Source organism: Vidua chalybeata, chromosome 7 (genome assembly GCF_026979565.1).
Source record: "Vidua chalybeata isolate OUT-0048 chromosome 7, bVidCha1 merged haplotype, whole genome shotgun sequence".
NCBI classification, from domain to species: domain Eukaryota; kingdom Metazoa; phylum Chordata; class Aves; order Passeriformes; family Viduidae; genus Vidua; species Vidua chalybeata.
Genome location: NC_071536.1, coordinates 38,936,567 through 38,962,624, shown reverse-complemented (window position 1 = coordinate 38,962,624; position 26,058 = coordinate 38,936,567). Strand labels below are relative to the sequence as shown.

The window sequence follows — 26,058 nt, the reverse complement described above, 5'->3', positions numbered from 1 at the left end:
GTTCCTTAAATTTAAAAAAAAAAAAAACAATAAAAACTTTAACTAGAGTGTTTCCTTGTAGAATTGCTATTTTTCCCACTTGAATGATCTTTACAATGATCTTTTAAGGCTGAATTTGATTGCAAATGCAATTTTATTTTTCCTGCAGAAATTATCACTTTAGGTACACACCCATAAACGTGCTGCAGATTTAAAATGTATTACTACCTTGGTATTGATAACTGAAAACAAACTCCGAGTTTAAAGACCATTTTTTAATAAAGTACAATTGTCATACCTAATCTGTATGTGCGGGACTTTGTAGCACTGAACATTTGGCTTTGCAGGACTTAGAAGGACTGATTCTAATGTTGCATCAATTCTACACTAGATTTTCCTCTTTCTTTGCCACTAAACCTGCATTTCCAGTCTGACTTATAACAGCAGTGCAGACATTCCAAGGGATACAGAATACCAGAATGATGCTTCTGTTTAACGCAGGTAACTGAACCCCTTATATTCAGATTCCAAAACCGATACACGAAATAGACTATGGTGGCACTGGGTCACACGCTACAGAAACAAACAGTGCTGGCTGTTGCAGCAATGCAGTAAGAGACAGCGGTTACTCCACACACACTCTGAACTGATGAACTGCTGAAAATGAGGCAGATACCTGTTCCTTTACAGAAGCTAAAATGGTCGTGGCAGTAGTCTCTGGTTCCATGCCTGGGCCTGTGGAAGTCTCCTGTGCTGTCTGTGGCAGCCCCTCCTCCACCATTGGGCTCTGCTCAGGGGCTGGCATTTTGCCTGCAATAACAAGATTTCAATATAGTTTACATTTTCAGACACTGATGTTTAAAACCCAAGTTTTCAGGATTATGAATTATATTCATTTTTTTCTAGAAGCTTTCCAAACTTAACTAAATTAGCAGAGAACTTTGCATTACTCAATCTATGCTGTGTGACTGTGTTTCACCTTCACATATGGAGACCAGAATCACCCACACAACTCAAGGGTTGGGCAGGAGCAAGCAGCCTGCATAATGCTTCAAGATTATTTTTAAAAACACTATTTTGTGGTGGTTAATAAAACTAGCACAATTCAAGATGCATGAAAAATACTAGTGTTAACTATTAAGCACACCCAGGATCAGTCTAAGTTTACCACATGCAGTTTTCAGCACAGAAGAATGACACATAACAGCAGAATGCTCTGCTGTCAGGAACAAACTACGGAAGAGACTAATTATGGTAATAAAAGCTTAATGGGAGCAACGCTTCCAATGCTCTTTTTGCAAAAGAGGAAATTAAAAGGCTAAAGTTAAAGCAATTGCCCTGGGCTATGGATAGTGTAGAAAGGACTGACAGGATTAGCGTCCAATAATCCCAAGCTGTGTTATTTCACAGGCAGCACACTAACAATTCCAATCCATGGAAAAGAGCAATTAATTTGTTCAATTATCAAAGTCACTATTAACCAATATGACAGAGATAGTTACAAAGTGTGTTTAACGCTTTGAAAACAGCAAGTAAGCGGCATTCACAAAGCTTCTACACAGATACCACGCTTTAATTTCCTTCAGAAAATAAAGCTTGTGAGGTCTAATGTTAGAAGTAATACATATTTCATTTTAGATTTTCAGAAGAAACACATCCAGTATTCCTAGGGCAGACAAACAGGAACAGACTCTTTCCTCATTCCATTCATTACTCAAAGGGTGAGGAGATGCTTAGGCTGCAAAGGCCAGGAATGGACCCATGAGACCCCTCAGTGTGGAGCTGTATTAGCCATGAGCACCTGAATGAGCACAGGGCAATGCACAGGATCAGTGCACACCTGTACTGCAGAGCTGCATGTTTCTGACAGGGTTGAAAGGGGATTTGAGTTGACTCTGGAGGGATCTCTCCTGGGATCGCTGGCCTCTTGTGAGGTTTCTCCCTCACCGTGTACGCAGAGCACAGGCAAAGGCAAAGCCCGGTGCTGTCAGAAGAGGGCTGCGCTGCTAATGGAGAGGTGACGGTGTAACAACAAGAGCTTTCGTTCTGCTCTTGTACAGCAGCGTATGGGCTGTGAGAGGAATGGCTCCTCTTCAGGCCCATGAGCTCTTCTGGCCTTAGCATGGGGTCTTTATTAACCCCCCTGTTCCAGTCTGCTAAAAGAGCTTGTGACACGGTTCACGTGCAGTTTCACATCAGCCACTGAGGGAACCAAAGAGTTTTTGGGGAACACCAGGTGAGATGAGTGATAAGAGGCTGTGGAGCAGTCATGGGGATAACCTGTGGTGCAGAAGCCTGGTCACCCACCAGCTTCCACCACTGCAAATGGAGAAAGAAAAGCTGCTTCCCAAACACAACGAGCCCAGCTCAGCAAGGCAGGACTTTTCCCCTCAGCACCTTGAAGCGAAGCACAGGGAGGCTGCCCTGTACATACCCTGAAATGAGCTTGTATGAACAGCCCATTCTTACCATACACCCACACCACACTTATCTTCTGGAACACGGCAAAAGAAACTGCACAAAGGTTTCTGCTGTCAGGACTGCACAAGGACACCTGAACATGCTAGCCCAGCCACACCAAGAGCCACTCTACTGCCTTCTCCCCTTGACATGGCGCTCCCCTCACCTTCCCTCCCCACAGACACGGTGCTCCCCTCACCTTCTCTCCCCACAGACACGGCGCTCCCCTCACCTTCTCTCCCCACAGACACGGTGCTCCCCTCACCTTCCCTCCCCATAGACATGGCGCTCCCCTCACCTTCCCTCCCCACAGACACGGGTCTCCCCTCACCTTCTCTCCCCACAGACATGGCACTCCCCTCACCTTCTCTCCCCACAGACACGGTGCTCCCCTCACCTTCTCTCCCCACAGACACGGGTCTCCCCTCACCTTCTCTCCCCACAGACACGGTGCTCCCCTCACCTTCTCTCCCCACAGACGTGGGTCTCCCCTCACCTTCTCTCCCCACAGACGCGGGTCTCCCCTCACCTTCTCTCCCCACAGACGCGGGTCTCCCCTCACCTTCTCTCCCCACAGACGTGGGTCTCCCCTCACCTTCTCTCCCCACAGACACGGTGCTCCCCTCACCTTCTCTCCCCACAGACACGGTGCTCCCCTCACCTTCTCTCCCCACAGACACGGGTCTCCCCTCACCACCGACATGGCACTGTGAGGACCACGCCACGCTGTCCTCCTCATGGCCAAGTTCCAGGGTGCACGGTGAACATTCCCTCCTGCCCAGCACAGTCAGGGCACCCTGGGCAGGGCACAGCCTCCGCACTCACCCACGGCAGCTCCCACAGGGAGTGCCCGTGCTCAGCCGAGCTCCGGCCCGTGGGTGTGCAGGGCTGCGGGAGACCTCCGTCAACTGCAACTGCAACAGAACTCACACTCGACAAATAAAGCGACATTAAATGCTACTTGACTTCCAAGCTGCCACAAATGAATAACTAGACATATCAGGCCATTTTTGAAACACTATTTTTATTGGTTTCAGCTTGCAGATACAAATGCTGCCACACCGAGCCTGTCACAAGCTGCATGTCAGGTGGGCGCACAACTAAAGCTTCAAAGACTGTTTCCACAGAACCCATTAAACAGCAATTAAGCAAGCAGAATAAAAAACAACCTCTAATAGTTGTATAATAGGATTTTGAAAAGTCAAATGCACAACTTTATAGTTTTAGAAAATAGAAATGGTTTCTTCGAAGTTTTACTTCTGAAAACAAACTCTTTAATCAAGCAGTAAGAACCCAAATCACAGAATACATGCTACAATTCCATGTGTCATACCTGATTTTTTATGTCGCTTACCATAGTTCTTTTATGACTATAACTCAATGTTTCAGGTTTCTAAATGATGTGATAAATTTGGAAGCATATCAAGTAATAAAACTACCCAATTGAGCCTTTTCTTCATTTAGAAACATCTGCTAAGCAATCTAAAGGACAAGTCTCAAAAACCCACAAGTTACAAATGTGCTTCTCTCAGAAGGGGCTGCTTGCTGGTCCATATAACCCACTGTGTCTCCACCTGAACGTAACAGGGCAGTGTCTGCTGTAGTTTGGGATTTCCAGGAGAGAAGAAGAAAATACAGCAGTGAAACAATCTCAATTTGTCTTTTCCACAGTTTTCTCTCTCTTCTCATCCCAACACTGTGAATAACTTCTCAACCTATCTGTAGTAGATTTCTGTAACAAATCAGTCCAGAAAACATCCCTCTGAGCTGGCTGGAAAGTGTGCTAATTCATTGGAACAGAAAATATACCCAGTATTGAGTAGCTAATAAAAACATCCAGATAAAAACCAATCAAATTAATTATTAGTGAAGGTGTCAGTGCTAAATGTACATCTATCTCAGTGTTAAGAGATGTAATCACAGACCTACACCCTTTCACATAGGCAGTTGTTTCAACTGATGTTCCTTCAATTAACACATTTCTTGGCAAAGTTACTGATTTTCTAATCTTGATTCCAACATTAAATAACTGTTGGCTCTCATCCTACAAACACTTAGGCACACACTTGAGCTAATAAACGAGTCTGCCCATCCCCTCCCCACCGTCCTGCCAGGCCCCTGGGCTCGGGTGACAGCACAGGAGAGTAAGGGAGCAGGAGAAGCTCTCCAGGGCCCAATCCTCACCCCCACACCTCTGTCTAGGGATGTTGCTTAAGCACAGGAACTCCCAAAGTCAAGGCAGGCTCTCATCTTCACCTTATAGGAACGGGAAATAGCAAGAGTAGGTTTTGTGAGAGCCTTGAAATCTGCTATGAGTAAGAAGTTGAGAAGAGTTAATACAAACTCCTTTCTTCCCTACATAAGACTGGGATTTATCCACTCAAAATACTCCCTGGACTTGTGCTACCACTCATTTGGGGATAAATAACTAATTCATTACTGGAAAACTAGCAACTGGATTTCATACCTCAAGAAAATTAGGTTCACAGTTATTTTGCCTGTCATGGCCGAGCAGTTAGACATCACCCAGAACAGCAGACTGCTCCCACATTTTTCCCAGGCTGTCCAAACCCTCATCCCCCACAGCCCCATGCTGTAGTTTCCTAGGTCCTGCCCTGGGCTGCTCTCTGCAAGCCCTGGGCACTGATGGATCAGGCAGTTCAAACAGGTACCATCAGAAATGCACCTTAATGCTTCCCTGCATTCCAGTTGTTTTAATTCTCAAACTGCTCCTGCACACTGAAGATCTAGGATCTCTGTAGCCACAATGAAAACTCAGAAAATGTATTTTACTGTTTATAGCTCTGTTCAGTGCATTTCAGCACACCTGACTACATCTTAACATCACTGAACATCAAAGTTTACACACTAAATTCTCTGCTATCACAAAGAATACACAAGAACTGGAAGCTTTAAATGTTCTGGAATGATCTTTTGGTGGATGTTGCAGTACTAAGACTTGTACATGGTGTAAATGGCTCTAATGGAGCTCAAGAGTATAATGTGAGAAGCTTGGAAACATGGAGGACAGTGAGAATTTGCTGTGCATTTCAGTCTCTGGTGAAAAATAATGTCTTTCAACCACTTAGATAATTTTTCAGGAAAATACTTAAATAGTTCATCTTGTAGCATAAGTCCAAGAAAATTCTTAACACCTATTCTTTAGAAGTAAAGGCCAAAAGCAGTGATAACCTAGTTCCAGGCTGGCATGTCCAGATCAAGTGTGCAAGAAAGACAAAGCTGCTCAATTTGAAGCCTCCACTTTGAAATACCTAAAATAATTTTGAGAACAGTGGTTTTCCCAGCCTTTCTTCTGTAGAGACTCACTCAAATGGCTTTATGAAACCACACAGTAAATCAAAGCAGAGCAAACCAAGCCACCATAAAGCCAGCTTTCCATCCAGGGAGGGTTTGGCAGGGACCACCACACTGGGCAACTGTGGGATTTGCTTAAGCAAAGCCTACCTAAACAGCCCCATAACTACCCCTCCAGAGGACAGTGCTGCCTCCACTGTGCACCCCCTGCTCTGCTCATGTGGCTCACACAAGCACCAGCTCCTAAAGCCTCCCAGCCCTTCTCCTTCCACAGACCCCTGCACTGGGCTGGGCAGAGTCACCCGGCGGCTCCAGCAGCAGGGCAGTCGGGCTCTCACACTGCTCTCAGCACACAGGGCAGGAACCTGGGAAATACCTTCTTTTGTGTCTGACCGACTGGTCAAACACTGCAAAGCCAGCAGCTCAGGGAGTTCATCTGACACAGCCATGCTTTTGGGGTCCAGATGGGGCTGTGTCTTCCTGAGCCAGCTGATCTTGCAGCCAAGCAATCACTGACCCAAGGAAGCAAGAACGCACTACTGAGAAACAGAGAAGAAATGTGAGAAATCACTAAACCAAGTGTAGTAAACCATACTTTAAGTTTTCATTGTCATTAATCTCTACTCCCCACTTGTCAGAGCTCCTCCTGTTATTTTCTTAGACATATCCAGACAGCTTTGCCAGTACTGAATAATCCCACTTCTTTTAGTGCAGGCCCAAGAAAAAGCCAGACCTTTTGAGGATTGATGCCAGACAGAAGTGCTGCTTTTTCACAACATCTTAATCCCTTCCCTTTGTATTCCTCCTGCCTTCCTTACATTGGTTATTCTTCCAAATTTGCTTCTTACCTCTGTTCTGTTTCTGAGCCTCCCACTGCTGACCTGCAGCCAGTAAGAACAGTCACCAGCACAATTCATGCTGAAGAGGTAATACAATTCTTACCAACTCTGCCAGCTAGGACATAATAATAATAATAATAATAATAATAATAATAATAATAATAATAATAATAATGTATTTATTTCATGAGGGCAACATGAGAAAAACAATGGGCAACCTCTCATCACTGAAAATCCTCATATTTATCTAGCTACAAGGGTAACTCAAGCAATGATAATAAATTACCAATGATATTAGACAAATACTCATTAGTACAGAGGGGAAAAGCTGCTATAAGCTAAAATCAACTTGCTGGGACACTAACATTATTTACTACATGGCAAAGTTATTCTTGTATATCTACACTTAGAGCAACAAGGAAAATCTCAGCTCACGTTCAAAGACTCTGCTCATCCTTTACAGTGCGCATGAGAAGTCAAAACTTGAACAAGACGTACTGCATTTCTAGTTTTTACAGGAAGATATCATTAAAATTGATCTGTTTTCAGGTTCCTTCACAGAGCTGTCAGAACACTTCCAGGTAGGAGCAGTTCCCATTGGTTCCACCCTGCTGCAAGGCCAGAGCAGGGATTCACATGCTCAAGCTTCCTGCAACCAAGCGACTGAACCACGCTCTGCGTTGTCTGCCAGCCCGCAGAATGTCTTTGGATGGAGAGGCAGCAGATGACAACTTACCCACTTGCAAAGATGATGCAAGCAACTAAAAATGGATTCTGTGAAAGATGGCTCCAGTGTTTACATAAAATACAGGGTTTGAAATTTCCAGATGCAGTAGGGGAAGATATTCCAAACATAACTGCAGGCTAGCCACTGTGTTCAGAGATACGTTTTCATTATGGGCATTAGTAGTGCACAAGTTCATGCAGACTTAAGGATGAAACCAAGAAAATAAACACATTATCTGATGAAAACATGGAAGAAAGTAACTTCAGTAATGGCAGGATATAAACCACCTGCACAGCTGTGCAGACTGAGTCCCATAGTCAAAAAGGAAACCTACTCGCAACTGACCTGTTGCCTGAGAAATGTGGGAGATGTGTTTAACTGATTTACCACTAAATTTAGCCTCTTCCTAATCCCTTTTTCTTTACAAGACCTACTTTTCTTTTTTTTTTTTTTTGAACTTAAATATATGCAGATTCAAAAACCATTTGGTACTATGTCCTAATTAAAATCTTAAAATGTACATTACCCTAGCTTTTTGATAAACATATTTTTGTTACAGTTCCTAGGAAAAGACAGTTTTTTGGGTTTTTTTGGCTGATGGCTACATACTTTAACTCCGCTCCAGTGAGCAAGCAAGATTCTACATCCACAAATATCTAGTTGTAACATGCTGACGAGACTAGTATCTTTTATAGCTTTCAAACTAACCATTCACCAGAAGGTATAAGACATGTACAGCAAGACAACCATTTTGAATAAAGACATATTTATAGCCACATCCTTCAAGGCCTGAGGCACTGTCTGTAGATCACCTGAAAAGAAGCCTCTTTGTCATCTGAAGGATGGATGTCTGGAGAGCATTTACACTTGGCAAAGGTATGAAGTATGAGAAGCTATATGGCAACAAATAAGAGTTCTCAGTAGTTTAAGTCAACAAGGCTCCATGACTTATAAGAAAAAAGAGACCCCAAATCTGAACCTTCCCTTTGGACCATCCCATGTCTGTGTTGCTCTTTTCTGCTGAGGTATCTAAATCCACAGCCATTGAACACGGCCTCATCAGAGCACAGTGCTCAATGCCAGCTCTGCAGAATAGCAAACAGACAGCAGATTGATCTCAAGGGATGAAGTTCAGTCTTGTATCACAGACTGAGGGGGAGGAGGGACACGCAGCATCACAGAAGGATTTTAGGTTTTCTAAACAGACTGTCAGGTGGCAAGGACATTCATCAATTACTCATTCAACCATGCACAGAAGGATAAATTCTCAGTTTGGTATTGGAATAGATGCAATTAATGTGGGTATGAAGTCCTTCAGAATGAATTTCACAGAACAACATGCAGACTGAGAACCTGCAGCACAGGTGTGCTGTGCTGCCCCGTGCCCCAGCTCCAAACCCATACCTGCTCCATCCCCCACCTGAAAACTACAAACAAGCAAATGGCAATTAAAATGAGAATGGCTCTAAGTACAGATACGACCACTACCAACCACAACAATGGTTGCAGCTGCTGTTCAATTTCTACTTGTATTTTCTCCTAGCAAAATTACTGCTTAGAGTGTGACTATGTTATTGCTAGAGAGAATGCTCACTAGAGAATGCAGGGAGACATGCCTCAGCTAGAAGTATTAACAACCCAAATATATGTTATATGCCTTTATGAAAGTATGCTTCTCAACTTTGTCATACATATTTGAAAAAAAATTATTATACAAAATATTTTCTCAATGCTAACAATTATCAGCTACAATCCCCATTACAAAAGACAGCTGGAGAGCCAGACTCCCACAGCTCCCCCTGTTTGGACAATGCCAGTTTTTGAGCGATGTGCTCTCACACGTATCCCTGAGATGGTCTGGAGCTGTTCACTACCAGCGCCGGTCATAGCCTGCCTTCAGAACCCAAGCAGCTGTGAGCAGCACTTCCCCTTGCACAGCTGTGTGTTCACTGGCACCACAGGCCCCACATCTGCAGGGACAGCCGTGCCTCAGCAGCTCAGCCAGCAGCAGCTCAGCTGCCTTTGGCAGGGACAGCAACCCGACTGTGCCCCTGCAAAACTGAAAAACTGCTTTTGTTGATGATGCTGAAACCCTGCTTTTATTCAGGATACATTTAGGAATTCTTCAGTGCTACCGGTGGATACTCCTGCCCAAATGACTACTACAGAAATGTCAAATTCTTGCATACCATAAACATAAATTGAGGAATACCACTGTTTAACAATAAACATGGCTTCTGATTAGCAAAAGATTTTACTAAAATGAAGTTTAGTCAATTACTAAACTGCAGTTTACTCTTCCTTTTGCCCTGAAATAGAACTGCACAGCAAAACTCTGTTTGCTGCCAAGAACACTACCTGCAAACTTTTACATTTAAGCAAATGAAACTGTCTCCTCTTCTGTTCTCCAAGCTAGAAGGTAAAAAAAAAAAAAAAAAAAAAAAAATTGAATGTAGAAGCAAAATATAAGAATTAGACAACAAGCATCTGTGTTTTCAGGCCACAGTTACCAATACTTCCATCAGTTCTCCAGTATCCCAAAGATTAATATTATTTTTCCGAGGTGTATTTGATTTTGTTCACCCCTCAAAATTTAAAGTACTGTAGTAGGATTACACATAACTCTACTCTGTAGATAATTTAGTATTTCTACCAATACTTTATGAAGAGATGAAGAGTTGTGAACACCAAAATTTACAAATGATATCACAATTAGAGGAGATCAAGGACAACTGAGTAATTTGAGGAAAACCACAAAGAAAGATGAATGAGCCAAAGTTGATAAACACAAAATCACACAAACTGTTCCCATCCAAGTGACCCATATGCCTTCCTGTAGAAGGAGTAGGTGACAGAAACACAGATACAAAATTAGGCAGACTCAGGTTAAAGTGTCTTGCTAGGCAGGGAAACCTTTTGCAGAAGTGCCAGAGGGGGAAAAGTCAGGTCAATGGTACATTAAATCATGTCAATAATTGTAACGACATTCCAAAACAGATATCTACAGTGCAAAATGTAGGCAATCCGGCATACAGCAACAAAAAAATTCAGAGACAGAAAACTATATATTGAAGGAATGAAGATTAAGTGTGGAAATGGTCAAGAAGCAAAACAAATACTGAGTGAAGGCATATGGTTCTTTGCTGATGCTCAGTTAAAACAAGGAGAAACTTTAAGAACAGCATTCACAGGCTTCCTGCTGTGTGGCAGAACTGCATCTTTATGCAGCACTACAAGATCCTAAGATGTGATTTTCTTCTCACAGTGAAAAAGATTTCTTCCTGTAAAATCTGCTAAAGGCATGCAATTTTGTCATGAGATGGCAACATTTTGCATCAAAGTTTACCAGTTGGAGACGCAATTTAGATAGCTTTCCTGCCTCAGTTCCTGGAAGACTGAAAGTATGACTCAAATGTATTTTAAATGCTAACATCAAAGGAATCTCAAATAGTTGTCACAACAACACCAATCTTATTTCTACCTTTTAATTCCCTGCCCTATATTCTAGTCACACGCTAATTCCTGAGCAGGGCAATTAAGCACACCAAAACCAGTATCAGGCACTAGAATTTCAAGTGTTAGGAAAGAGCCTGGATTTTTTTTTATCAAATCTACTTAATTTTGTTCAACAACAAGAGCACTAGAGAAACACATTTGGTGCAAAGTCTTGACACTGCCATGTGGCTTTGTGAGACACAACCAAGAAAGCCCAGGTGAGAACACTGGGGAAAAGGGAGCTGACCAGAGCACCTCCTTAGGAAGCTGAAACCAAAGCAGCAGTTCACTTGCATGGAAAGGCAGTTGGGAGTGGGCTCTGTCACAGCTGTGCCCAGGCTCCCTGTGACAGCAGCAGAAGCTGGCACTCGCAGGCATTCCATGGGGCACGGCTGGGGCAGGGGACACACAAAGCAGGGAGCGGTGGGCCAGCAGGCAGAGGTCAGGAACTACAGGAGAATCCAGCTTAAAACAAACAGCAAGCTCAAAACCAGCCGACCCCAACACACCAAACGCTGAAGCCTGTTCATCGAGCCCAGCAATACCCAATTTCCTATCACCTCCCACACATAGCCCTGCCTCACCCACACTCCAGGGGACACAGCTGACACAGAGAACCAAGTCCTGCATCGAAACAGATACAGCAAAACAACAGCTCTGAGGAAAACACAAAGCTGGGATGCCTGTAATCCAAGTACCTTCCCGTGGCAAAGAAAAGAGAGGGAAAAGAAAAGAAAAGGTACCTCACTGATCCCTCCTGCTTCTTTTCCATTTTGCAGTGCATTGAAAATGCACAATCTTCCCAGACTGCTTTGCTGAAGTTTTGTGTGCCCAGTTTCAAGCTGGATCAATTGAAAAGTCAGAAGAAAGCAACCAAAGCAAAGCAAATTTTATGCAGAAGTTGCCTGTGTTTGGATATAAAGCAGAGACTTTTGGGAAAAGCAGTAACAGCCAAAATACTGAAGTCACTGCAGGAAAGACAAAACAATAATCAAGGATAATATTTAAAAGAGCTACAGCTACATTCTTGCCAGTATCAGACAACATAAATCACATTAATTATTTAAGTGTTGCTGTCTTCTCTAAGTGGAATACAGGGGTTCCTTTTTGCCCTTCCAAATTCAAAGGAATTCAAAGGAATTCAAAGTTTCCTTTTTGCCCTTCCAAATTAAAAAACAATTTTTTAGATCATTTCACATCTACACATAATAGAAAAAATTTCATGTTCACACTTAGGATTTAGATATGCCTGACAATTAATACTGATATATTTAAATAAGCACATCTACCAACAGTGAAGATACAAACTCAACCAGTTATTTTCACTGTGCTGTAACACAAATCTCAGAATGAAGGGTTTAAAAGGCAGTGATCAAAAGCAAAGCCTCTCAGTAACAAGGAGGGAGTTGGGAAAATTGCGCAATTTAAAGTCTTAAAAAATACAACAATTAATTAGTGTTTTAGGGGATTTCCACTTTCAAACCTGAGAAAGCCTGCTCCTGCTTGCTCTCTGCAAGTCCAGGAGAACGTCAATACAACAACTCAGGAAATACACTCCTGGATGACACCAGCAGAAAAGAATGCACTTCCACCACTTGCAAGATTGCTCTTTATTGCTCTTTTATGTAACGCTTACGGGGTAATTGTAGTTAGAGGCATATCTTTCCATTTTTAGAATGCCTTACTTCAGCCCCATAGGAATATGCACAATTTCAGAAAGCTGCTGTTGAGCTGTCCTTTTGGGCACAGGCAGCAGCAGGAACGGGCCCCCCTTTGGCAGGATGCAGCGCTGAGCCCGGGCCTGTGCGGAAGGGAGGAATTCACCAACACCCCATTTCTGTACTGCACAACTGGGAAATCCTTGGCACACAAACCATTTATCCTGCCTAAAATGAACCATTTCAGTAAGGTGCTCCAAGGCAGCTGCTACTCATCTTCTCAGCATCACAGACAGCAGGATAAATTACAGATAGTAACAGAACGCATATCCACCTAATAGCATTTTCTTGCCTATTTGTGAGAGACCACTTCAAACCCAAAACATTTAAAAGTGAACTTTTCAGCAATAGCACAGGAATTCTATAGAGGTTCACACTATTGGTTTTTATTCTTTAACTTAATATAATATAGGACATTCTCTATTATTTCCATTCTCATTTGACCTAAGAGGTAAAGCTGCAAATACCAGAGCAAATGTGAACATGTCCAGCAAGAGGGGCAAAAGTAGGCTCAAAAATCTACCTTACACATACTGTGTTTAAAAGAAATGTGTAACACTGCACATCTTTTGTCAAACTAAAGCCCAATAAAAACTTGATGAAAAATGTCATATATATATAGTCTGCACATAATTATTAATTCAAATAAGGTTTTTAAAGAAGTTGCTTCTTTAAAATTGCAAATACATTTCATAAGTTGTTTCTCTACAGTAATGTTGCTGGTAAATTCCAAATAACACTCAGAACACATCTCCTGATGAATACTGTCAAAGTCTTTCCTTATATGTTTTAAAAGTAGCCCTCAGCAAGGTTATTAATGCAGACTTCAGATCAGCACATTCCCGTACAGCAGGGTAAACATGCACACGCATTACCTTGTCCCATTTTTATCTGTTCTTAATACTGATGCTGCTGCTGCCCGTCATCATCCTCTTGGTGAGCCACAGAAAGAATATGCCCAGGAATAAGCAAGAAGTCCCTTGTCATTTATGGTCACCTTAAAAGACAGCATTTACTTACAACTGAACTGACAGAGTACCCTGCCCGCGTGTCTCGGGGTGACGTCCTGGAGAGCTGCTGTCCTTGGGCACTCGGGGACCCGAGCACAGCTCCCTTGAGGCAGGGCAGCCACCAGCCAAACACAGCACGAGGGCTGAGCAGAACCATGCCAGGGTGATAATCCAGCCCAGAGCAACCCAGGCTTCCTCCCAGGAGTACTGTCCTGCCCACACACTGCTGCTGTGGCCCCGGCACCAGGGACGGCGGGAGCACTGTGGCACTGCTGGCTCACCTGTGCCTCTGAGGCCAGAAGCAGTGCCAGGGAGCCAGCCCTCATCTTGGTGGAGCCAGTCTGATACTCTTTCAAAACCAAGATCACTACCATCACTAACCCTGTCCTGCACAGGAATGAGAAATGAAAGAATTTCAAGAAAGGAAAAGGTGGTAGAGCTGGCACAGGAAAGAGCTCTGACACAAGGCTGGTTACTTGTCCTACACCTTAGACCAACAAACACCATGCAGGGGTGGGACAAGTCTTTAGACTCCATTAACCTCAAGTAAGTCTTCCTGAAAGTGAAACTGTTTACTGGAATGGCAATATGAACTGCAGGTTTCACACTGAATTCTAAAGAACTGATGACCAAACCTCACTGACAACCCCCTAGCAAAAGATTGAAAAACTTGCACTGGTACAAAGTACAGCATGCTCAAAGCTATGAACTTCCAACAGAGAAAAACAGGCTTCCTTAGTAAGCTATCAATTCACTGTCCTCACAATAGACTTCTCTGTCATATTTGTAATTTATTGGTTACAATCTTAATCCATCAGTGAATTTTAAAACCCACTGACCAAAGCAAAATTGAAAGGATAGGAACAGTCATGTCACCAAGAAAAGTCATAGAAGGTAATTACCTCTCTGGAGGCTGTTCAGTTTTGTAACTGGAGTTCCTTCACATGACAAATGACAGAGGTTTACAGCATAGCCATTAACACTGTTCAGTCCATCTCCAACAGCAGAGAAGAGACAGCTGCTAGTAGTGGCCACTCACACTTTAGGGTGCAAGCTCTATTAGAAACAGATACCACCAGAATCTTGGTCCTGTGAGACCCAGCTGCTCTAGACATCAATGGAGGCATGAATAATCAGCACAGTGCTGATTATGGGGCACAGCTGCTCGTTTAATGGATATGGTGACAAAAAAATGCAGTTAAATAAGAAAGATTATGCAACAAACTCAAGCCTAAAAAACAGAACAGAAAAAAATCAGTTGCCAAAATTGCCATGGACCACATCATTATAGACTAATTCCATTTCTAAATGGAAAGATAATTCAAGTAGGCAGAACTGTAACTTAAGTGGTGGATTTGAGAAGAACCAGTCTTATGAAATAGAAAACAGTGTGGTGATATGAACCAGCTGAATCCAGCAGAGCTGATCTCCTGCTCCCAAATAAATCCATAGCTATCCAAAGCAGTGGAAGGAATGAGACACAGAGGCATGTAACTAAGCTAATAGAGGAGTCCTTATCTGGGAAGCATACCTGCTTTTAAAAAGAGATGCAAATGCAAAAGAAGGTTGATGGTCCCTTCCTAGCCTAAGGGGAGAGGAGGAATCTCCCTGTCTGCTGCTGGTTTTCCAAGTCAAATAATAATGGAGTTATGAGAAAGCTAGAGGCAAGCAAGCTAAAGCAGCACAGCAACTAAGAATGATAGAAACATCTGTCTGCAGAGAAAACACAGCCAGGTAACAGCCCAGCAGGTACCTCAGACAAAGGCAAACACAATCTCTGTTGTCAAATGACCGTCATTATGTATGCAGCCTGCTTAAGGGAAGGAAGACAAAGAAGTAGAATTAACTTCTCCAGCCGCTTTTCCACTAGGAATTCCCTTGTGATTGATCACGCTTAACACCAGCAAAACAAAGGGCCTTCATATCTTCCAAATTTGGGGGGAGGGGGGTGGGATTGGTAGGCAAGAAGGACATGGGGTATTAAGCTTGCCAATGCTCTTTACCCAAGTCACAGATAGTGACCAAAGAAAGTTTAGGTGACAGACAGCAAGGTCATCCCCAAGAGGTAACTGGAGAGAAGAACATAGCTGCTCCTGTGAGATGGCCTCAGTGATGGCACATGCTGTTGTACAGGGCATCAAAAACACACTTCCAGCAGAGAATCTGAAGTGTTGATCCCCTTAGAACGAAATGGAAGTTAACTCAGCACCTGGCACAGGCCTTGATTCTCACATTTGCAGTTGGTTCTGCTGGTCTGCCTGAATTCAAAGGCTGTCATGATGATAAAGAAACAAAATCCTCCTTTTTCATCACCAGAAACCTTTCAAAATAGAAACTGAGAAGATACTGTTTTCTATGGATACTTGGGTGTAAAAATAAGGATAAGGAAACATTTGAGAGAAGACCAAACAGGTCTTAAATGACCATAAAGAAATCTATCACTGTAGCTACAAATTAGGAAATTTCCCACTGAAATGAACATTTTGGAAAAGTAAAAAAGTATAATGACTATACCATTTGAGAATAGAATTACTGATGGCTATTTTCTCCACTGTTGTAATTGCACTGTTAGGATCCATAGAGAGGATTCCTATCATACCAGTACATCTGACTTATTTTTTCTTATTTGTACAAATAAAATAATATCTACCTTAAGGGGAGTCAAACTCCTTCAATCAGAGTTAAACCAGCAGAAAGTAGCTGGCTCCTCTGGGATGTGTTTACTGGCATTACTGTTTTGATTCACATTCTGCTGGCATGTCTGCAGCTGGAAAATGTTAAGGTCAAATCAAGGTGATTTGCTTGCTTTCCTGCTGTGGTAGGGCCGTTTCAGTTAGGACTGTAATAAAACATACACCTGTATCTTCATACATACAACTAACAACCAAAGCTATTACTGCATTTAGCATCCACCCATAGCACTCCAACAATGCCAGGAACGGCTGCATATTCACAAAATCACACGTTCAAGTTCCACCTCATTTAAAGTACAAGCTGGCATGTGAAAACCATTAGTTCAAGTCACTTTGTCTCCCTCCTCTAGTACTGTGTCAAGACTTCACATCTCGATTTAAGTTCATCTAGCATAAAGAGGGATCTGATCCTGTCTGCCCAGTGCAGGAGCAAGTCAAGGCCACAGCTGCTCTAACTGACCCAAATGAGTATCACAGTTGTACTTGTGCCAAGATAAACAATAATTTGGGGGACACGCTGACTGTCCCCTACCCAAGTCACTCTGCACACAAGTCACCATTCTCTTTGAATCTGCCATGTAAACCCACACATCCTACACTGCAGGAAGTTTGACAGACAGGTTCTTTCATCTAGAAGAAGAAATGATCAATGTTGGCCAGATGAGAGGCACAGCCACTGCGGCTCCTAACGCACACTTTGAGACAAAAAAGGCAAAACAGAAATAAAGCCAGGGATTAGCACCACCTCAGACAGCTTCACAGGCCCACTGTCAGTATACTGGACAAGATTAATCATATCAAACACCAGCTTTTGTTTCAAGGAAAACTCAGTGAAAAACTGATGCACACCTAAAACTGAAAGGGTGCCGTTAGTGTTCATAAATTTATGAAGTCGTAAGTCTCAAATTTAACACACCAAACTGATTCACATTCATATTGAAAAAGTACATTGGCAAGAAGTCTGAACTTTGGCGCATACAAGGTGTCCATCAGTATGGGCTTTTGGAAGGCAAACTAAGTCCCCAACACTGAAACAGAGAGCTGCTCACTCCATGCACTATGTGAGAGATCAGCCAATGCATTAAAAGGACTATATTCCAAAAAACAGCATATCCTCAGTGACAAACATTGTTTTCCCACTGAATTGCGCCACTTCAGAGACTGAAAAGGTCCAAATATCACAAGCACATGGTAAACTATCCACAAACCCTTCAGAACAGCTCCAGTGCAGCAGAGCAGAGATGCCTCTGGCTAATCCCGACTGACAGGGACCTGAGCAGTGGCTGTTCTGTACCCCAGGGCTCTCTCCCAGCCTCCACTAGGAAATGAGCTGGCTGCACAAACACTGCATCTTCCAGTCTGGAATTACTAGATTCAGCTAAATTATGGGGATGTAATTGTAAAGGAGATAAATTCCAACTCACAATATCTTTTAAAAAGTTGTGTAAAATGGATAAATACTTTGAAGGAACACCAAGCATTAGCTGTTTCCCAGAAGTTTTTTTCCCATATTCTGTAAGGAATCTTTTAAAAGCTCCAAGTACAAGTGATTCTTGCAACAAAAGACATTGCAGAACAGTGGTTACTCATCTGTTGTCTAGAACCAACCAAAACTTGGTTCTGAAATACAGGTCAAGTGAGCTTAACAATTTTGAATTTCAACAGGCTAAACTTTTCCATAAGGATTTTCACCTCATATCTTGGTATAAGACATAACAAAATACATTGACAAGTGTAAATCCAAAAGACAGCAGTACAATGGGAGGGTTAATAAATGTTGCAAGAATTTACAAAGAAGCCTGTGTAGACATCCCAAGTACAACCCTGCTCTCCTCCTGCCCCAGGCTGTTATAAGTTGCTGGAGCAGAGGCTCTGGGGCTGGTTGTTAATTAGTTCCTGGGCATTAGCAGCATGACATAGCAGAGCTTTCACATGTAGTATTTATGTTTGTACTAGGGAAAAGGACACACCACCCTTGAATTTCTGGACTTACAAGGCATTTTTGCTTCCAAGATAAAAATCCAAGATAAAAAAAATTCCAAGATAAAAATCTCCATTCTGGCTATAATCCTGTGCAAGATGCAAACCATTTCAGTCAGCTAGATGATAGTTTAAGTCCGGAGATCAAAGTGAAGGCAGCCTCCGTGAGATCCTGTGCAAGGAGGGAAACAGCCGAACACAATCCATGCAGCAGCACAGCCTGCCTCCCCTTCCTCCAACATGTTGAAGTTTGCCCATAAAGATTTGGAAGTGAGACAGACACGTCAAATATTTGGAAAGAAAACCCTCACAGGCAGGTGGCTATCTGCCATGCAGACAACAGTAACAAGTTCTTCCAAAGGCCTGCTTGTGTCAGGGAACCTGGAGGAAGGAAGAACCAATTATCAGCTCCAAGGGAAGCAAAGAGCAACTCTAGAAGTGATCTGCTCAGAGTTAGCAGCTCTTCATTGTGTGAGGACCTTCCATACAAGCAGAAGGCAGCTGCAGGCCTTCCTGAGTGCTGCACAGCTGAAGGAAGGGCTGTCTGAACTTTTCACACCAGGGCATTCTTCTAAAGCGTGTTCAATCAGCTCCCATGCACAGGAAAAGGGTCATGTTTATGCTTCAAAACACAGAAAGTGTCTGCGCAGCAGAGTCCTTTGTTTTCACCACGCTCAATCACAACACCAAGTTGGAGAACAATCACTTCAGAAAGCCAGGATTCAGTAAACTCTGGGAAAGCAGCTCCAACACTCAGTGAAGAGCTGAGGACTCCAGGTGTTCCTGCAGCAGCCCCAGCAGGCCAGCCTGGCACAGGGGTTTGTTATTTGGGTTGGTGCAGACCGGGCTTTCATGCAGTCATTGAGCTGGAACTTCCACAGCTGCTCTACCTGTGAGAGGTGCACGCAGGCCTGCCCAACACAGCCTCCACCACATGGTCACTTCTGAACTGACAACACCTGACCAGGGGAAATATCATCCCACAGTGAGCACTGCTGCACATAAAGCATATTCTTCAACTTTCTAAAAAAACCAACAAAACCAAAGAACAAAAACCCTGGACTATTGCCACAGTAAAATATTTTTGTTCTGTTGCAATATGACTCCTGTGATGCATTGAGATGCAGAGAAAACAAAGGAAAATTCTGGAAAAATTGCAATAACTTGAATTATCTTTGCTATCTAAAAAAAAGTAACTTCCTTTAGTATTTCAAATTTCAGTCTGAAATATATTAATATTTATATTATAGGTTAAATCAATATACTAGTAATACAAAACAATCAATATTACCATATTAACTAATACAGTGAACTGTATCACTAAAACAGAATTTGCTGTATTGTAACAAGGCAAGACTTCCTAAATCTACAGCACTTCACACCTCCTAAAAGCAGGAAGTTGTGATTGAGGATATCTTCTTTTGTATCTATATTTACAACAGTAAATAAGATATTTAAAATCTACCCATTATGAAGGGCAATAAATGCATTAAGTTTAATAAAAAATGTTATCCTCCTCTACTGAGCGACTACATTTCCAGACTGGATCAATGCAGCAGCAGCTCCCGATGGACAGTGGGTGGCTCCTTTCAGAGCACTCAAGTTGGCCAAAATAAAACTCAGTAGCTGATCAGACAAATCCAGTTCCTGCATTCAGTGTGCTTTTCTAATTCAACACTTCTTCACTGCATATCTTCAGGATTTTTTGGGCGGGGGGGGGGGGGATTTGGGTCTTTTGTTGCTGCAGTCTTTTGATTTTATCTCAGTGTCAGTACATGACCTGGTGATTTTTTTTTCCTGTTTAAAAATAACCTGGGTTCCACAACTAAATTAAAAAACTCTGAGTGTTGAAAGACTGAGTACGTCAGCCTGAACAAAAAGCATCCCATAACAGGCAGTGCTCTCTACCAGAATTTCAGAACTTCCTTAAGAAGTGTCAAATTTTTGAACCACAGAAAGTTTTTCTGCCAGTCTGTCTAATCTGTGAAAAACACTAAACTAGGATTTTTTTTTTAAAGTATCTTCTGGAAAAGAATGTATTTAATGACAGTGAAATTTCCCAAATCTCAGTGTATGCTGTTGCTATGATTTATGCTAAGGAACAAGAGCAAACCTAAGAAAACTCAGAATTTTCTTTCTTTATGTGATAGTCCACATAACACAGAGCAAACAGGCACATCTCACAAGTCTACAAGCCAGTCTGAGATTTCTGGGTTCAATGTTTTTTCATCTCCCATCAAAATATGAACATGCTCCCAGGAACAAGTGATGCATTGTATCAGTCATCTCACTGCCAATATTTTCAATTTCAGCTGCAATATGGAACTGGGTATTTTCATTACATTAGTTATGAGGACAAAGCTGGCTATGAAGGCTATGGAGCAGCAACAGGTGGCAAGTTCTGTCAGTATACCTTGGATTGAGGCTGAATCAAATCACACAGGCCAGGTTTAGCACTGGCTCACAAGCACTCTGGATAAGGTGTGTGTTACAGAAAGGCATGCTCTTGGTATCTTCTCCAGCCGTTTCATAAGTTTTGTCTTTCTGCCTGTAAGCTCTATGGAGCACAGATTTTTTCTACTTCACAGAGGGCCATGCCAATTTGGAGTTTAGCCACCAGTATGATACAAATTAAATCTCCTTTCACAATAGGCTATAATTTCAATACTGCTGCATTATTTCTCAATAAGAATGTAGGTAATTTTGTTTTTAAATAAAAACATGATGAAAATGCTTTCTGAGATCTGTTTCCCTATGTACCTTTAGAAACCACACAAGACTTGAGCACGAATTAGAAGAAATTGTTGAACACCATTACATAAACACACCTGTACACAGAATGTCTCCAATTAACAGTCCAGTGCTCCACTTGTCCAGAAGCCACTGAAATCAGTTACATTATGTATACTACCTTGGGTTCGTTTTGCAAAAGATACTAAATGCTTCAGCTTTAAGCCTGTCGCGTTGACATGGAAGTTAAAGAACTATCATTTGTCTGAAATCACTTCCTAGGGAGGTGAGTGTCTCTGGTTTTAGTTTTCACCAATCAGATTTACCCGTATGATAGCAAATGTGCCAATATTAATGCCCGGGCTACACACACGGAGTTCTGCCAAGGCAAGACAGTGAAGATTGTGGGTTTGGAACTGAAAAGGTTTCCTTTCAGAGCACCTAGGATGCATTGCCTGCTGCTGCCTTCCTGGGGAAGAGGATAGAAATCCACCACAAAATGGCAATCTCCCATTCACATCAGATTTCTAGCACAGATGGCATTAAGTAAGATCATATAGAACAAACGAAGGGATAGATTAGGTGCTTTCTATTTGGACACGTGTAATGCAAATGCTTTTGAGTCCATTTATAAAAACCTGTTAAAAGCATAGCCCAGATGACAGTCTTTGGCTTGCCACACCACAGACAGATGAGGAGCTTTTGATAAGAAGATAAAGACAGGAAAAGTTTTTGGCACCCACAGAAACAAACAGCAATCCAGAATTTTTTTAATGCGTCTTCCTTGTTTCTTACAGCTGGACCTCATGGGACAAAAGGTGATATTTGGCATCACACCACAGCTCCTTCTTTTCCTCGCTTGCTCCCAGACCTCTGCTACTCCTTGCCCTACCTGCACTAGGAAAACTGCCCCTACCTTCCTGCCTTCAGCCCCTCCACCTCCTCCTGGGACCTTCTCCCTCTTGCTCCTGCTGCCTCTGGAGGTGGCCCCAGTCAGTCTAGGGGCATTTCTTGGACCGACCTGATGCAGAGCTACCCCTACTGCCAGCCAGCACAGGTGCCCCAAGACAAGGAAATCCCATCAGGGCTCTCCCATACACCTCACTCATCAGGGAATGGCAACCTGGTGCCCTAAACTGCTCTGCCCAAACTCAGGAAACCCTGACAGCCAGCTCATCCCACAGCCTGCACAGGGCTGTGAACCACCTGCCTCACACATCCCATAGCTCCCATAGCCACAGGGGATTTCATTCACTGCCCACAACCACCAACCCATGCACAAACAGTAAATACATTAAAAATCCCCCCACTGAGCTGTGATGCAGAATGCAAGTTTCAACTTGTGCACCTTCAAAGAATTTACAATAGATTCCTTTCTGCTCTTTAATAATGAATTCATCACAACACCAATCAAACCATTAGATCAACTATAATGTTAATTGAAGGTTCACAAAAACACACTAAATTTCAGTGAGAACACTACATGGTGGGGGGTTAATTTTACTTATTTCTTGAATAGTGGTTTAATGACTCTCAAAGTAACAACTCCCGGTTTCATTTTCTCCACTAAAGTAAAGGCATATTTTAAATTATTTTTAAAAGCAATTAAAAAGGAAGTTGACTGGTCTTCAATTCCTAGTAAGGACATTTCTTACCTAGCTAGGTAAAATCTCTAAAATGCTGTGCAAAGTTAAAAAAAGGGGGGGGGGGAAGATCTGTAAGAGATGGTCATGGAGACATTTTGGAGAAAACTAGTAATTTCTTTTTCTTAATATAGTAAAATTGCTTAAAAATAAAGTAGGAAAACACATATATAACAAAAACATGCCTTTTTATAAAAACTCTGTTAAAATGGCACCTTGTTTAAAGACACCATACTCAAAGAACAGATTTTCCCCAGCTTTCCAAAGTCATCTTTGTTTTCCTGTAAGAGTGGGATGTAATGAAGAGGACCAGAAAGTTGAAGAGAGCCCCAGACATTCTCCACGGATGCCGGGAGCCACAGGCTGTGCCTTCCCGCTGGCAGGGAGGAAAGGCAAGGAGAGGCAGCAGGGAACTGGCCGGGCCGGTTCCCGCAGAGACACACTCTCCAGGAAGGAGGGCTGACTCACACCGCCCATCCTGAAAGGACAAGCCTGTGCTGGAGTCACCTCCCCGGGCCTGGACACAGAGCTGCTCCACGGCCTGGACACACGGCCACTCCATGGGCTCCATGGCCTGGACACACGGACACTCCACGGCCTGGACACACGGCCACTCCACGGCCTCCATGGCCTGGACACACGGCCACTCCATGGCCTGGACACACGGCCACTCCACGGCCTCCATGGCCTGGACACACGGCCACTCCACGGCCTCCCCGGGCCTGGACACACGGCCACTCCACGGCCTGGACACACGGCCACTCCACGGCCTCCATGGCCTGGACACACGGCCACTCCACGGCCTGGACACACGGCCACTCCACGGCCTCCATGGCCTGGACACACGGCCACTCCACGGCCTCCATGGCCTGGACACACGGCCACTCCATGGCCTGGACACACGGCCACTCCACGGCCTGGACACACGGCCACTCCACGGCCTGGACACACGGCCACTCCACGGCCTCCCTGTGCCTGGACACACGGCCACTCCACGGCCTGGACACACGGCCGCTCCATGACCTCCCTGTGCCTGGACACATGGCCACTCCACGGCCTGGACACATGGCCACTCCATGGCCTGGACACATGGCCACTCCACGGCCTGGACACATGGCCACTCCATGGCCTGGACACATGGCCACTCCACGGCCTCCCTGTGCCTGGACACACGGCCACTCCACGGCCTCCCTGGACACACGGCTGCTGCACGGCTGAGCACCATGGCCTCCAGCCCCCCACGGCCTCCAGCCCCCCACGGCCTCCAGCCCCCCACGGCCCAGCTGAGCTGCCGTGACACATCACTCCCAGACCCTTCTCCTTCAGCCTTCCCCTTCAACGACAGAGTCGGGGATTCCACTATCAAAAAAGAAAATAATTAATCTCCTGTGAAAGTGATGGACTCCTTCCTTCCTCCTGGAATCCAAGCCTCTCTCATCTGCCTCAAACTAAAGGAGAGAGGTACTAAGGGCAGCAAGGGGCAAAGGAGCAAAGGTCTGAATGCTGCTGCCAGCTGCAGAGATTTAACTGACAAGACAGTGGGACTTTCTTCCGTGCAAGCAAAAGCTTTGGGAAGGTCACCAGAGGCAGTTTTTGGCTGTCTTTATCCACCTCCTCCCCTCCTTCCACAAACCTCCCCCGAGCAGAATAAATGAGTATTCTGTTTGGATAAAAGAACATCAGAAGTTATCCAATGAACTAGGACATCTCGCAGGCCTTAGGAAAAGCAGCTGAGAATCAGCAAAGCTCCCAAGCATGCCCAGAGACCGCTCAGTGCCATCATCCCCTCCAGCTCCATTCCCAAGTTCTGCTGCCAGGGCCAGCACAGCCTGCTCCCTGGGAAGGGCCATTTCCCCAGGCCCTGGCTCTGGGCTTGGCTGTGGCTGTGTTTGCTCCCCATCTTCACTAGCATTTGAACTGCCTTGTTGTCAGCAACATTGCAATCAAGGCGGAGGCAAGCAGCAAGTGATAGCTACTGGCCATGCCCAACAGCCCAGTTTCACATCTGGTTTCTGGTCACTCACACACAAAGCTATGCCAGGCCTTTCTCTTTTCCCACCTCATTACTAAAGTTCAAATCAGTTTAATTTTGGACTGGCAGTACATGCCTCATTCATAAGGATTTGACATCTTCTTTTTGCTTGAGGAAAAAAAAAAAACACAACCTAAGCAAAAATGCTGAAAATTCCAGAATTCTGCCCTGCACCAACACAGGTTCCCAGGGAGATGCCCACATGCTCGTTGTACAAGGTAGCAAACCATGCTGTTCCTGCAGCAGCTCCTGGCAGCGGTGCCCCACGCAGCCCTGGCACACGCAGCCGCTGTTCCCGCAGGGCAGGCTCCTGGAGCGGGGTCCCAGCCCGCGGCAGCCTGCCAGGAACGCTTCCTGCTCCGGGCCCTGCCCTGCTCTGCCAGGCCGTGAGCACCCGAAAACAAAAGGAGCACAGCTGCTCATCGGCAGCACCTCCACGAAACCCACCCGGAGTCACTGATGTGACTGAGCATGACAGAAAAGTAACCGAGAGCAGTACAGACTATGGCTCACAACAGTAACAGGCTCACAACTATGCTTTTCCAGACAAGTATCACAAGTTCTGCTTGCTTTTTTAGGGGACTTTCCTGTACCACATTCCACTAAGTACTAAACCTGGTACTAAGTACATTACCCTGGTACTAAAGCAAACTAGTCTGCTGTTAAGCTCACTGAACTCCCTGAACTAGCCACTGCTTTCCTGCAGCAAACAAATAACCAGATGTTGTAGGACTTGATTATTTTCAGCATCACAATTAAGAAAAAAAAGTCCCCATAACAAAATTTAGACATTACTCGGTCCCATAGTTCAGAACTGCCTTAGCTCTTCATCTGTACTAAATGTGTTTAAACAATCTACATAAAGTGAATCAGAAGTACATGAAATTCTTATTTATGTTTTCTGTTCATTTAAAATGCAGCTTTTCTCCAGAGTCTTCTCTCAGTTCATGTAGGTTTCTACACTAAACAGCAAACACATTATTAATTATGATAACTATTATTTGTACATAGTATATGCTATCACTGAACATGAAAAATACCTCAAAATGCACTACAGACCCTGTTTTGCTATTGCAAGAAGCTTCTATAAAAAGGCAGTGTATCCTATAACTTTCCTTGTTTACATTGTGTGACTGAATTCATGTTCATTATAAAAGGATCCTGCATTACTATTGAAAAATGCAAACTCCAAAAGGCATTATCTTGTTAATAATCTAAGAAAAATTAGAACAAATTCTCCTCCCTCATAGAAGATGACTCTCACAAAACTTTCTCCAACTGTGTTTCAAAGCAGAACTTCTGGTATCAGTACTGCTATTTGTGCTGAACATCTAACAAAATGAAAGGGAAAAAGACACAGTTTTTACTGGAAAGGGGCTATCAGCTTTTCTACCTTAATTAAAAATATTAATAGCATCTTATTTCAGCAGCAATAGA

The 26,058-nt window shown here is 43.7% G+C and overlaps 1 protein-coding gene across 6 annotated transcripts in view; it reads right to left on the bottom strand.

Moving 5' to 3' along the window:
• The window catches only part of PKP4 (plakophilin 4), a 65,708-nt gene that overhangs the window by 37,882 nt on the left and 1,768 nt on the right, over window positions 1–26,058 (bottom strand). For 5 of the 6 annotated variants that reach the window (XM_053947501.1, XM_053947502.1, XM_053947504.1 and 2 more), the window contains exon 2: window positions 656–789. In XM_053947501.1, coding sequence (XP_053803476.1) covers window positions 656–784 — 129 coding nt within the window. In that variant the 5' untranslated portion in view covers window positions 785–789. Of the gene's footprint in view, window positions 1–655; window positions 790–26,058 lie in introns of those variants that run through there. The other variant, XM_053947507.1, reaches the window with a different exon arrangement.